The 13,132-nt window shown below is 47.2% G+C and overlaps 1 protein-coding gene across 5 annotated transcripts in view; it reads left to right on the forward strand.

Moving 5' to 3' along the window:
- CCBE1 (collagen and calcium binding EGF domains 1) overlaps positions 1–13,132 on the forward strand; it is a 241,474-nt gene that overhangs the window by 223,615 nt on the left and 4,727 nt on the right. For all 5 annotated transcript variants that reach the window (XR_014233834.1, XM_082352993.1, XM_082352995.1 and 2 more), the window contains 4 exons: positions 5,711–5,831; positions 10,975–11,114; positions 11,195–11,230; positions 11,972–12,007. Coding sequence is in view for 4 of the 5 variants with exons in the window: in XM_082352993.1 (XP_082209119.1) it covers positions 5,711–5,831; positions 10,975–11,114; positions 11,195–11,230; positions 11,972–12,007 (333 nt within the window). In the remaining variant the exon portion in view is untranslated. The remainder of the gene's footprint in view (positions 1–5,710; positions 5,832–10,974; positions 11,115–11,194; positions 11,231–11,971; positions 12,008–13,132) is intronic.

Raw genomic sequence — 13,132 nt, forward strand, 5'->3', positions numbered from 1 at the left:
TCTTTATTTTTTTATTTTTTTTAATTTTTTACCGGTATGAAGAAATGTTTTTTTCAGGTATGACTTTTTTATTGAAATATAGTTGATTTACAATGTTATATTGGTTTCAGGTGTTCAACGTAGTGATTCAATATTTTTATAGTTTTTACTTCATTTTAAATTATTATGAAATATTGGCTATATTCCCTGTGCTGTGCAATATTTCCTTGCAGCTTACTTGTTTTATACATAGTAGTTTGTACGTCTTAATCCCCTACCCCTATTCTGTCCCTCCCCCCTTCCTTTTCCTCCGTGTTAACCACTAGTTTGTTCTCCGTATCTGGGAGTTTGTTTCCATTTTATTATATTCATTCATTTGTTTTATGTTTCAGATTTCACATGTAAATGACAACACGTTTGTCTTTCTCTGACTTACTTAGCATAATGCCTTCCACGTCCATCCATGTTGTTGCAAATGGCAACATTTCATTCTTTTTTATATATCCAAAGAAAACAAAAATGCTAATTCAAGAAGATGCATGCACCCCAGTGTTCATAGCAGCGTTATTTACAGTAGCCAATGGAAGCAACCTAAGTGTCCACCAACAGACGAATGCGTAAGGAAGATGTGGTGTATATATACACAACGGAAGGAGCAAGTTTCTAACAAGTCCCTCGTGCTCCTGCAGCAGCGGTGATCTGAGCTGAGAGCAGCACCGCTGCGGAGCAGCTGAGGAAGTGAGAGTGTTTGTTGAGCACCCGCTGTGGCCTGTGATGGGCTGGGAGATGACGAATGACGAGAATGTGCAGAATAAAGGCCTGCCTTAAATAAGCTTCCTGTCTTAGCTGGGAAACCAGGCCCACAGTGGAGTTAACACAGTGGCCGAGTCAAGTGGGGCAGGCAGTGGAGGCTTCAGAAGTTAGACTAGGTCAATGCGATTTCAGAAGTGTGAGAAGATGTGCAACCTGACAGCTGCGTTTGTTCGATTCAGTGCTGCCTTTAGTGCTGGGCAGATAGATGGCTTCTCAGTGGTTCATGGTTTCCTCTGCTACCTTGATCTAGTTGCTCTGTAAAATGGGTCTTCTCAGGATGGCTGGGAAGACTATTCCATATGAAAGTGACCGTAGATTGCTTTGCCAAGTATCATGAGTAATATTAAGAGAGGCAGCTGGGTGTTGTGGTGAGGACCACAGATTCCAGAACCAGACTGTCTAAGTTTAAGTCCTAGCCCCACTACTTCCTGGCTGTGTGACCCTGGGTAAGTTACTTAACCTCTCTGTGCCTCAGTTCTAGAGAAAGTGGATAACAGTGATACATACTACATAGGGTTTTCATGATGGTCAAATGAGTTAATATTTGTAAAGGACTTAGAACAGTCCCTGCCACCTAGAAAGAGCTCTGTAAATGTGTACCAAATAAATAATAAACATGAATTATATGTCCTAACAAAGTGCTTTACAGGCAGCATCTGATTCATCCCAACAGCCCTGTGAGGTAGATATTTTTATTACGAAGGCTAATATGAGGTAATGCTATTCATAATTCCATTGACTGGAATCCAGGAGAAATGCAGGCTCTTCGTGCAGACTTCTTCCCAAACACCTGCACCCCTCAAGCCTGTCGTCTGCTGTGTTTGGGTAGACAGTCAAGCCAGGATTTCTGGAGGGCCGCCTCTAAAACGCCAGCGCCTCTACATTCCCCTCATCCTGATGACACTTAGAGGAACTGGCGGGAAGCAGGATGTAATCACCCAGCAGGAGGTCAGCCGGGAAGCTGAGGTCGTTTACTGGGTCACCTCCTGACCTTTACAAGGGAGTGAAGAGAGCTGGAGAGGGCCCAGGGTGGGTGGGGACTAATCTCTGAAGTCCCTCCATGTGCGGGTCTCATCGTCCCAGCTTGCTTACAGAATTTTACACCCAAAGACTTGCTCGTCTGGCCCAAACCTCTCGTTTTATAAACACGAAGGTGAGAACCTGGAAGGGTGAAGGGACTTACCCAAAGTCATCCCGCTATTTAGAAACAGAGCCAGAAGCACCCCCTCAACCCCCGAGCCCATCCCACCCCGAAGAGCATGTGCACTGTGTCCGTGGGCCTGGCTGCTGGCGGTTACTAGTCTGGGCGCTGGGCCAGGCACATTCAGGACATCGTCAGTTTCATCCTCCCAGCAGCCCTTCTTAGGTGGATATTATGATCCTCATTTTACGGATGAGATAATCAGGTCCTATAGCTTATCAAGATGCCACAGGTAGAACGTGGCAGGGCTGAGATTTAAACATAGATCTGCCTAATGCCAAAACCCACAGATAAAATTCACATTTTAGTTTTTCTCTTGGAAGCAGATAATAAAATTGAACCAGCCTTCAAGGGCCAGTGTTGACCCTCTGTCCTCTAGTTAGAGCAGTTTCGCTTTTAAACTCTCCTCACTCAGGGGTTCACCCCCGTTCCACCCCAAGACCCAGGCATGCAGTCACAGATCGGAGTGGCCTCTCGCTATGACACAGTGACACCAGCACCATTGTAAATAAACCCCTGGGACGTAGCTGGGTCCTGGCAGTGACACTGAACCATGAACCCTGACCTGAAATTGTGCAAAGCTGGCTTTCAGATTGCGCAAGGTTGTAATTCTTATGGTTTTCCCTACTGAATTCTAAACGATGATCATAGGGGAATTGAGTGCCTTTCCTTGCATCTTTCAGGGAACACTGGGTCTTGTCAAAGTGTAGAAGAAGACTGTTTATCTGGAACGCATTGGATGGTCAGGAATCTTCTAGCTCATGGACCTGCAAGGCTGTCTGTCCTTACCCAAGGATTTTCACACTAGCTTAGGGGCTCCAAAAGCACTGAGGGACCCTTCGGAAGAGAGTGTTGGTGCTTCTTTGAGCTTCCTGCCCTCTGAGCGTCCTTGCACCATGAACTGAATGGATTTCAGTAAGAACTCCAAGAAAAGGAAAAAGAAAAAACTGTGGAGGAATTTCCAGACAGAGGAGGATCCTAGGCTCAAATAGGTCACCTAGGGCAGCTGAAGCAGGGAAAAGACCTTGACCCAGGAGAGCCTGACGTGTGCTCTGCAGGCGAGCGAGGGGGGTGCAGCAGGAGAAGCAGAGCAACACCTCAGGCCTCGTGGCCCCGCCCCTTCTTTATGCCAGGCTGCAGGGATACCGCCAGAGCCCTCTCGTGGTTTCCCACGGTTTCACCTTTTAGAAACATCGCAAGCACTTCATTAAGGGGCTAATGGGATACAGGACTTGGACAGTCACCTTGCAGAGAGCTGGAAGAATTTGTTCTCCATCAGATGTATCAGGTACAAGTTGTTTGCCAACGTACCAACCACGTATTATTGTGATGTTCGCTTTTCGTTAATACTGGATTTCTTCTGTTAGCAAGAACATCTGTCTCTGTAACTAAGAAAAATCATCGCTTCTACATCCGGCTCAAGATGGCCCCAAACCCAGCAGCCACCCAGCAGGAGAAGGGGATCTTGGGGCAGGGGTGTCCTCCAGAGTCATGTTTCGAAATAGTCATGCTAATCATTCCCAAAGCTCCATGCTCAGAAACAGACACCAGTGCAGGAGGCCGAGGACTTTATGAAGCCAGAGAAGGTCATCTGGACAGCGGAACTTTCCCAGGCCTCCCAGTGCCATTCACACGCTGGTCTCTTAGCTGCAGTTCAGTAGGTGGATTTTGTAGTTTCCCCATAAATTCCTCGGGCCTAGGCTTGGGGGGTTCAGGATCTCACGATCATCTTTTACTCCATCTCCCTGCTCTGTTACTATCAACCCAGGTGCCCTGAGATCCCAGGGGTTATTCGTGTGGCATGGTTGAACTCGACTGGGACTGTCTAGTCTCCCTGGGGCAGGAGGAGATCCGTGGGGAAGAAAAGGAGAGGTGAGAAATGCTGACTTGCCCATGAAGTAGGAAAGTATAGAAAACTCCAGGGTTTTTCTTTCTTTTTTTAATTTTTCATTTCATTTTTATTTATTTATTTTTGGCTGCGTTGGGTCTTCGTTGCTGCACGTGGACCTTCTCTAGTTGCGGCGAGCGGGGTCTACTCTTCGTTGCGGTGCACAGGTTTCTCATTGCAGTGGCGTCTCGTTGCGGAGCACAGGCTGTAGGCGCATGGGCTTCAGTTGTTGCAGCACGTGGGCTCAGTAGTTGTGGCGTGTGGGCTCAGTAGTTGTGGCACACAGGCTTAGTTGCTCTGCGGCATGTGGGATCTTCCTGGACCAGGGATCGAACCTGTGTCCCCTGCATTGATTGGCAGGCGGATTCTTAAACACTGCACCACCAGGGAAGTCCCCAACTCCACGGTTTTTCAAATCAACATTCAATTCTATATTTCTTATCACCAAAAGCTGTAGTAATTTGGAGTTGACATAAGCCTCAGAGGGAGAGCTTGCACAGTTTCTAATTTAGCACTCTGTGCTGATGCTGAACCCACAGAGCACGGCTCTGTCACAGTGGCAGTCGGCCACCTCTGATCACAAACAGGTGGTAGGAAACTCTCTCCGCAGCTCAGATCCGAAGATGGGTGTAGAGCCTCGGAGCGCTCCACGGGCAAGGATGAGATATCCACGCACCTTCTCGTAGCTTGCATTGCCCTCTGGCCAGAGGGTCCCCAAGCAGGGCCTCGTCCAGGAGGACGTGGGTGACAAATGCAACTTGCTTCAGAAAATCGCAGCGATACTTGGTTTCTATGGGACTCCAGGATCCCGAGTGAATCCTCTGGGGGTCGCTCTGAGCCTCAGAAACGCAGTCTCCACTGGATTTTACCCCCGAGTCAGCTTCCTGGAAGGAAGAGACTGGAACTACCATTTATCAAGCACTTAGTACATTTCAGGTCCCATGCTGGGCACCTGATACACACTACCGGTGTAATCCTCACGTCTTAATGGTGGGCGTTATCAGTGGAGAAATGGACATTAAGAGCGTGCAGTTCTTACCAAGAGTCTCACTGATTCCTGACCTCAAGGAATGCAAAGGTCATTCACGTGTGTGGTCCCTCTGGCTTCCCCTAGAATGAGCTCCTGAAATCAGAGAGAGAGAGAGAGAGAGAGGCAGGGAGCCACGGTGCCTTTTATGACCTTATCTCAGAAATTACACACCGTCCCTTTTGTCATTTTCTATTCATTAGAAGCAAGTCCCTAAGCAGAACCCACACTCAGAGGGTAGAAGATTAGCCTCCACCTTTTAAAGGGAGGACTGTCCAAAAATTTGTGGACATATTTTAAAACCATCACAGTCACTGTTTCCCAAACACCTGAGCGTACAGGTGACCTGTAAGTCATATTTTCCATCCTGGCTCCCAAGGCGGAGATCTGTAAGAGCCGAGACCATGTCTTGTTCACTGCTGTCGCCTTAGAACAAAGCACAGGGCCTGGCACGTAGTAGTTTCTCAAATATTTGAGACACATGAGTTCTTAATAAAAGTCTGAAACAGGTAGATTGTATTAATTATGATGATAATGAGTAATGATATCTAGGCAGACTGGAACCGATCCAGGTTCACCCACTAACCAGCCAGCGGAGTGATCTTGTACAAGTTGTTTTGACTAGAAGGCCTCCGGGTTTAGAAGGACGATCTCTGCAGTCCGTCTGTACTCTGACTGGCTCGGATAAAGGGGTATGCACAAGAGAAGGCCCTGTGGCCTCTGCAGACCACACAAGCGTGGGGCATTCCCTGGCAGCGGAGCCGTCAGTGCTTCCTGACCCAGGTTCCTCTTCTCTTTGCAGATTGCCCTGCTCCCCAACAGCGCTGCGGACCTGGGCAAGTACATCACTGGTGACAAGGTGCTGGCCTCAAACGCCTACATTCCAGGACCTCCTGGCCTGCCTGGGGGTCAGGGCCCCCCCGGTGAGTACGAAGAAGAGCATAAAAGCAAATAGCATAAAAGGGTGATAGGCTCACCAGCCAGGGCCTGCCGAGAGCTCATGTTTAGTTGGGGGGTGAGACAGAGTTTTTAGCTCCCATGGATGGGAGCAGAAGCCGGGGTCCAGGGAGTCCCATGCCCGTGTGCCAAGAGGGCCTCGGGGAATTGGGTCAAGCCTGAGAAACCCTTCTAACCAGTGGTAATCAGGGAGAAAAAAGTCATTGTCCTGGGTTTGGACAAGATTCATAAAGCTCATCTTAAGTTACAGAGAAACAAAATGAAAACTATTTTTAACACTAACATATGTGAACGTAGGATGGCGTAATGAACTCCTGTGGGCTCATCACCCGGTGCTAAGAACTTATGGCCAGCCTCATTGCCACTCTTCCCCAATCCTGTCTCCTCCTTCCCCTGTTGTTTGTGAACACACTTACATTGATATTTATTTTGATATCTATCTCTATGTTTTCCTTTAAAAGTCCATCTCACTGAGATACAATTCTATACAATAAAATGTACACACTTAAGATACAGTTGGACGAGTTTTGACAGATGCATACACCCTATATCAAGCACTTACTAACCACCACCCTATATCTGGTCTACATCAAGGTGTAGAACATTTCCATCATCCCAGAAAGTTCCCTTGTGCCCTTGGCAATCTACATCCTCAGCTCTAGGCAGTCACTGACCTGCTTTCTCTTGCTGCAGTTCTGTCTGTTCTAGAACTTCATAGAAAGGAATCTATTCCTTCTGTCTGGCTTCCTCCACATACTGTTTTGGAGATTCACCCTTGTTACTCTGAAGAAAATCCCAAATACCCTATCATTCCGTCAGGCAATACGCAATGAGAACTTTAAAAAATAGCAACAGGACGTTTTCTGTTTTATTATGAGTCCCTCCATAGATAGATCAATACTTCTTTTTTTCACACCAGTGAAGGAAATGATATTAGTGTTAACAAGTGACTCTAAGACATGGATGTCTTATCCCTCATGCTCATCGCTTAGCAGTGTGCTAGGTGTGAATGACCTCCTGACATTCTAATGGGGATGACAAGACACATAAAGTGAAAGCAGATAGAAAAAAACAGTACCTGCCTGCCCCCAAGTAAAGTATGCAGGTACTTCCTGCTGTGGAAGCTTAAAGAAGAGAGAGATCACTGTAGCCTGCAGTGGTCAGGGGACTTGGGCTTTGAGCTGGACCTGGAAGAACATGAAAGGTAGGATTGGTCCAAGCACGAAGGACACGGGCAGATTTTAGGCTGGAAGTTCAGCAAAAACAAAGGCTCAGAATGCTTCCCAAACTATATGTTTTCTTCTCCACTTACATCTTCATCTCCTGGTTTCCATCAAAACCCAGGTGGCCTGGGTCTCAGTCTGTACAGAGACCAAGAACTGGTCCAGGACTTTGGTTTCTCCTCTTGTTCATTCTTTTGGCCTCTGGGTCATGGTTGAGTTTTCTCCAGCAGATGCCCCACACAGGCAGCCTCTTGCTGCTTCTAAGTAGACTTGGGTCTCTCCTTACAAACTGATTGTTTGCACAGTGTTTCTCCATCCTTCTCGAAGAGAATGTTCTCCCTCTGCTTCCCTGGAGGAAGTTCATCCCCGCAGGCCAGCCTACCTGTCACTTCAACAAGGACAAAGTAGGAACAGGGGAGCCATTGGCTTCTTTCTTCTTCTTTTCTTTTTTTTTAGCATCTTTATTGGAGTATAATTTCTTTACAATGTTTTGTTAGTTTCTGCTGTATAACAAAGTGAATCAGCTATACATATACATATATCCCCATATTCCCTCCCTCTTGCATCTCCCTCCCACCCTCCCTATCCCACCCCTCTAGGTGGTCACAAAGCACCGAGCTGATCTCCCTGTGCTATGTGGCTGCTTCCCACTAGCTATCTATTTTACATTTGGTAGTGTATATAAGTCCCTGCCACTCTCTCACTTAGTGAATGACTTGCTGGCTTTCCTTTCTGGTTCTGCCGTCCGGTTTCTAGCATGGTTTGAGCTGCCCAGGGTCCTTGCTGGAGCAGGGAGTGACTGAGGACTAGCTTTGGCAATGGGTTATGCCCTTGCTTTCTCCTCCAATCCTTATTCCTTCTCTCTCCTTACTTCTAGCATCATAGTTTGTGATGCCCTCAATTGAGATGTGTTAGGGCACCTAGAGAGAGAATAAGATTTCTCTTACCCTTAACTAAAATTCCAGTCCTGGAGTCTGTGATGAATCACAGCCTGGGCCACCGATACAGGAAGCTCTACTAGGCTGGAATCCTTTGGCTTTGGTGTTGAGGGAGTGCCTACTGTTCTGTGGCCCCCACTGTTCCTTTATAAGGTGCTGACGTTTGTACATCAGAGCCCCGCAGTTTAAAGGCACTTGACGTAGTGATCTCTGAAGTACACTGACTGTGTAAATGAAGGTGAGATATTACCTCTAGCCTGTCCTTCTGCTATCAGAGGTAAAATATTTAGTTATAAGGGGGATCTGGTCCCCTTCCCAGATGAACACTTTCAGGATGTACCTGGAACCAGCATTGAGAGCAGGGGGTGAGAGACATATTTGGATGGAACATTGACTGCCTTTTATGTTGGTTTAATTATTTTGTGAGCTAGAAAAGACGTCCCCAAACATGATGAGTTTGAAGTCTTTGTTTTGTTTTCTGGTGCCTGAAAGCCATTCCATCCTATCACTGTGCTCTGCCGATTGTAGGAGCCGCATACGATCAAGAAGTAATTACTGTATGCGTTTGAAAGAGAGGAATCATTATAGCACTAAGGAATACATCGCTGAGGAATAATTACAGCACAGCAATCGGCCCAGCCTCTTCATTGCAGTCGTTTGACATGACACATTTACTAAGCAGCCTTCTCTGTACCTGGGCCTCTCTGAGCGTGTGCTGACGATTACGATATAACCCATGCCCTCATAAAGTTGACAGGCTAAAATGGGTTAAAACACAATATCCTTCCCTATGCAAAAGAATGAAGTTAGACTCTTGCTTTACACCATATACAAAATGGATTAAAGACCTAAATGTAAGACCTGAAACTATAAAACTCCTAGGAGAAAACATAGGCAAAAACTTTCATGACGTTAGATTTGGCAGTGATTTCTTGGATATGACACCAAAAGCACAGATGATGAAAGCAAAAAGAGGCCTGAAATTCCCTCATCTGTTCAGGCAAGCTGTCTATTCCTCTAGCACCTTTAGCATACGTTGTGATTTTAAAGTCCCTGTATGGTAACCTTAACATCTGGGTCGCCACTAAGTCTGATTCTGTTGATTGCTCTGTCTCTTGAATGGGGGCTCTTTAATCGGGGAGGGGGTTGGTTTTTGTTTGGTTTTGGGTTTTGTTTTTGTTTTTTTTTTAATTAATTTATTTATTTATTTTTATTTATTTCTGGCTGTGTTGGGTCTTCGTTTCTGTGCGAGGGCTTTCTCTAGTTGCGGCAAGCGGCGGCCGCTCTTCATCGCGGTGCGCGGGCCTCTCACTATCGCGGCCTCTCTTGTTGCGGAGCACAGGCTCCAGACGCGCAGGCTCAGTAGTTGTGGCTCACGGGCCCAGTTGCTCCGCGGCATGTGGGATCTTCCCAGACCAGGGCTCGAACCCGTGTCCCCTGCATTGGCAGGCAGATTCTCAACCACTGCGCCACCAGGGAAGCCCTGGTTTTGCGTTTTTTATAACGTGCCTCAAAATTTTGGACTGAATGCCAGATACCATTCGGAGAGGAACAGTAGAGACTGGGGGACAAAGTAATTACTCCTGGAGATGGGTATCCAGGCTGCTAGCAAGAAGAATTGGGTCAATCTAATGAATAACTGAGCCAGGTTTGGGTGTGTTCTCACTGTCTCTACCTCTAGTGTTCCACAGTCTTCAAGTTTTCAAATTCCTCCGATGGTAGGATACTGTTACTCTATGTTTAGTGGGGGCCTAGGGTGCCGGTGGGTTTTTCTCAGAGGTTCTCAGCTTTCAGCAGCCCCTGCACACCTGTGCCACTCTGAGCTCCTCTCTCCACGTTCTTGCTGTTCTCCAGTGGGAGACTGCTGTGACTTACTACTCCGAGGTAGAGCTGTGGAGCTCAAGGATTTTTCAGTCCTGGTCCAGCTGCAGCCCTAAGCATGACCTGGGCATTAGGGTAGGGTCTTCTCCCCACCTGTGGCAGCCCAACTCTGGCTTGTATCCGTGGCAAGATCTTGAGCCGGAGAGTTTGCTGTCCCTGCTGTAATAGTAATTGCCATCCCCCTGGGTCCTGCAGGAGATTTGCTGCCCCACGTCAGTGGCTTGAGGCTTTTGCCCCAAACGGTTGAAAGTAGGAAAGTTACACAGTAAGACTTGTTCAGAAATAATATTCATATAGAAGTGTGAAGAACAGGTGAGGGATGAACAAGACCGATGGGAAACAGAGGGACTAGCTGTGAGGCAAGAGTTGAAGCAAATAAAAGGAAGGGCTAACACAGATTTCTATTTTAGTGCCTCAGCGTGTGAGGTGCTGCACCAAGTGGTGTGTACGTGTATCTAAAGTCTCATTTAATGCTCAGAACTGCTCTGTAAGGTAGACTTTTATGAGCCCTGCTTTACAGATGAGGAAGTAAGGTTCAGAGAGGTCAAGCAGCCTGTCCAAGATTTAGAGGCAGGTCCCCCTGCTGCTGCAACCTGGACACTCACCACTCCCCAGCTGCATTAACCAGCGCCCTGCGGTGATGGGGACATGCAGAGGAGCAGACCGTTGTGGGTCGTTAAAGAAGTGAAATGCACAGAACTGGTCACTGATTGGATGAGGAGCTTGTGGAAACAGGGAAATCTATAGGAAGACTCTCAAGTTTCTGGCTTGAGTGGGTCCGTGAAAAGAATGGGGAAGTCTGAGTCACGTTGCTGTACACCTGAAACTAACACAACATTGTAAACCAACTGTATTTCAATAAACATTTTAGAAAAGAATAGGGAGGTCAATTTCTGATCGTGTTAAGTTCAGACTGCCTATGGGACATCTCAGTGGAGAGGTCGGAAGGCGAAGGTCAGAGTGGGAAGAGAAGTGGCTGAATGGGGCTCCTGGACTCTCTTGTCACTCAGCCAGAGCCCTTGTCCTCCTCGCGGGCTGTGGACTAATGAGGTGTTCTTTGATTGCAGGCTCACCAGGACCAAAGGGGAGTCCAGGCTTCCCAGGTATTCCAGGTCCCCCCGGGCAGCCCGGCCCGCGGGGCTCAATGGGACCCATGGGACCGTCTCCTGATCTGTCCCACATTAAGCAAGGCCGGAGGGGCCCTGTGGTCAGTATTTCATCAGAGCTCCCATCTGTAGTTGGGGAAAGCGTGTTGCTTCTGTTTAACTAGGTCCCTTTGTCTTGTAGGGTCCACCAGGTGCCCCAGGCAGAGATGGTTCTAAGGTAAGTCTTCTGAGTGGTCCTTACAAGCCTTAGGTTTCTCAGTTTCCACCTGCTGTGCAGGCATCACGTAAAGCTCAAGCATAGTTTGTTGTCCCCATTTTGCATGTGGCAAAGTTGAGACACAGGTATACTTTTTGTCCCCAAAACTGGGAGGAAAATCTAAAAAGCCATTTTCTTAAAATACGGAACAACCGTAATAACAAAAACCACCAAAACCGCTTCTAAGAAAAATTACCCCTATAAATGTTAAAACAAGCCTCCTTGTTGTCATGGTAGCGTGGGTTTTTCTCGTTAGCCAGTGTTACTTGTGGGGCTGTTTTGGGTGTGTTACCATTTCTTTGTGGTGTTTAAGTCAAGAACAGGAGAAGTTCCATTCTGTGCAAGTGGGTGGTTCCACTCTGAGGGCTGCCTGCCACTTGCCTCATACAGAAGTCAGTGTGAGTTACTTTAGAAGCTTCTAAGTTATTCCACACACTGCCTGGAAACACCAGCTTCCCTCCTGTCCGATCTGGTTGGAAAATATATGGCCTCGGGGGAAATCAAAATGAGAGGCCCTTGACTCAAAGCAGCTTGGTTCAAACCAGTGATCCCAAGTGGGCAGCTTCAAGCTTGACGTTTGTTTCCCGTAGGAAATATTTTCTGTTTTGCGCAGGGAGATGGTAGTGGCGAGGGTGTAAATAGAGACTGGGGTGGTGGCATCCGTGTTGTCCAGAAAGCTAACCCTGACCCTTCTGTTCTTAGGGGGAAAGAGGAGCGCCTGGCCCCAGAGGGTCTCCAGTAAGTAGCACCGCCTGTCCTGCTTCCCCAGTGCAACGTGCTCAGGGCTGCAGCTCTGATGCACCTGTAAGTTGGTCTTATGGGCAACAGTCAGCCCCTTCCAGCTGTCGCTCAGCTTGCCCACAGAGAACTCCGTGGTTAGAAGAAGAATCACAGAAGCCTTTAGCAGCTGGTTGGGTTTTACTTTTGAAAATTCATTTCCTATTGTTGTTTCTTTTATCATAGCTAATCTTTACTTGGAATGTCTTCTCTTAAGATTCAAAACCCCAGTATGTCATGAGTCTGTTTCCAGGTATGTCTTACAACATCTGAAGGAGCTAGAAAAGGAATCTACGGGGTTAAGTCGTAACTCTGAACGTTTAAGAATTTAGCCACCACTAGAACCCTAGCAGGTTGGATGACCATCCCCTCCAGAAAGCTCAGACATGCACGGCTACTCAGGACCATTGAGACAAAATTAGCTGGATTGGATGTATAGTGTCTGGGAGATTAAAACTGAAAAGTAATCGTATCCAAAAGCACAGATGATTCAAGCAACCCCATTGCTTGTGAAGAAGTCAGTGTCACTTCTGAAGAAAGACAAAGATCCTTGACCTTAGAGGTAGGAGGTCTGAGTTGCCGTCTCCACTCTTCCACCTGTTAGCTCTCTGACCACGGCCGTGTCACTTCGCATCCCTCTCTGGGTGTCCATCCCCTCATGTGTGCAATGCAGGTGGCATCCACTGATGTCAGAATGCTCTCCGTACAACACTGAGCGCTTTGCAGAGTTGCGTAAGCTGCTGTCCTGCTGCTTGCTACGGTGGTGGCTTCAAAGCAGGGGTTGTGGAGGCTGATGAAGATTGCAGCCCAGAACACGCATGTTCACACGTTATTTTCCCAAGTTCCACACAGCACTTCGTAGAAATTAAGGCTTAGTAAATAGTTTATAATGACAAAAGGTGTTCAGTCAGTAGAAGAATTAGGAAGCCTTCGTTTGGACCTTTCCTGGTCAATGAGGAATGGACGCCTTTACCATATACTGAACTTCGTTTAAATTGCAGTTACAGCCAACCATCCTTATAGACATTTTAATAATTCCATTTTTTAAAAGATAACGTTTAAAAATGTGTTACGCTACATGCCCTG

The sequence above is a fragment of the Balaenoptera borealis genome, assembly GCF_965194805.1.
Source record: "Balaenoptera borealis genome assembly, chromosome: 14".
Taxonomy (NCBI): Eukaryota; Metazoa; Chordata; class Mammalia; order Artiodactyla; family Balaenopteridae; genus Balaenoptera; species Balaenoptera borealis.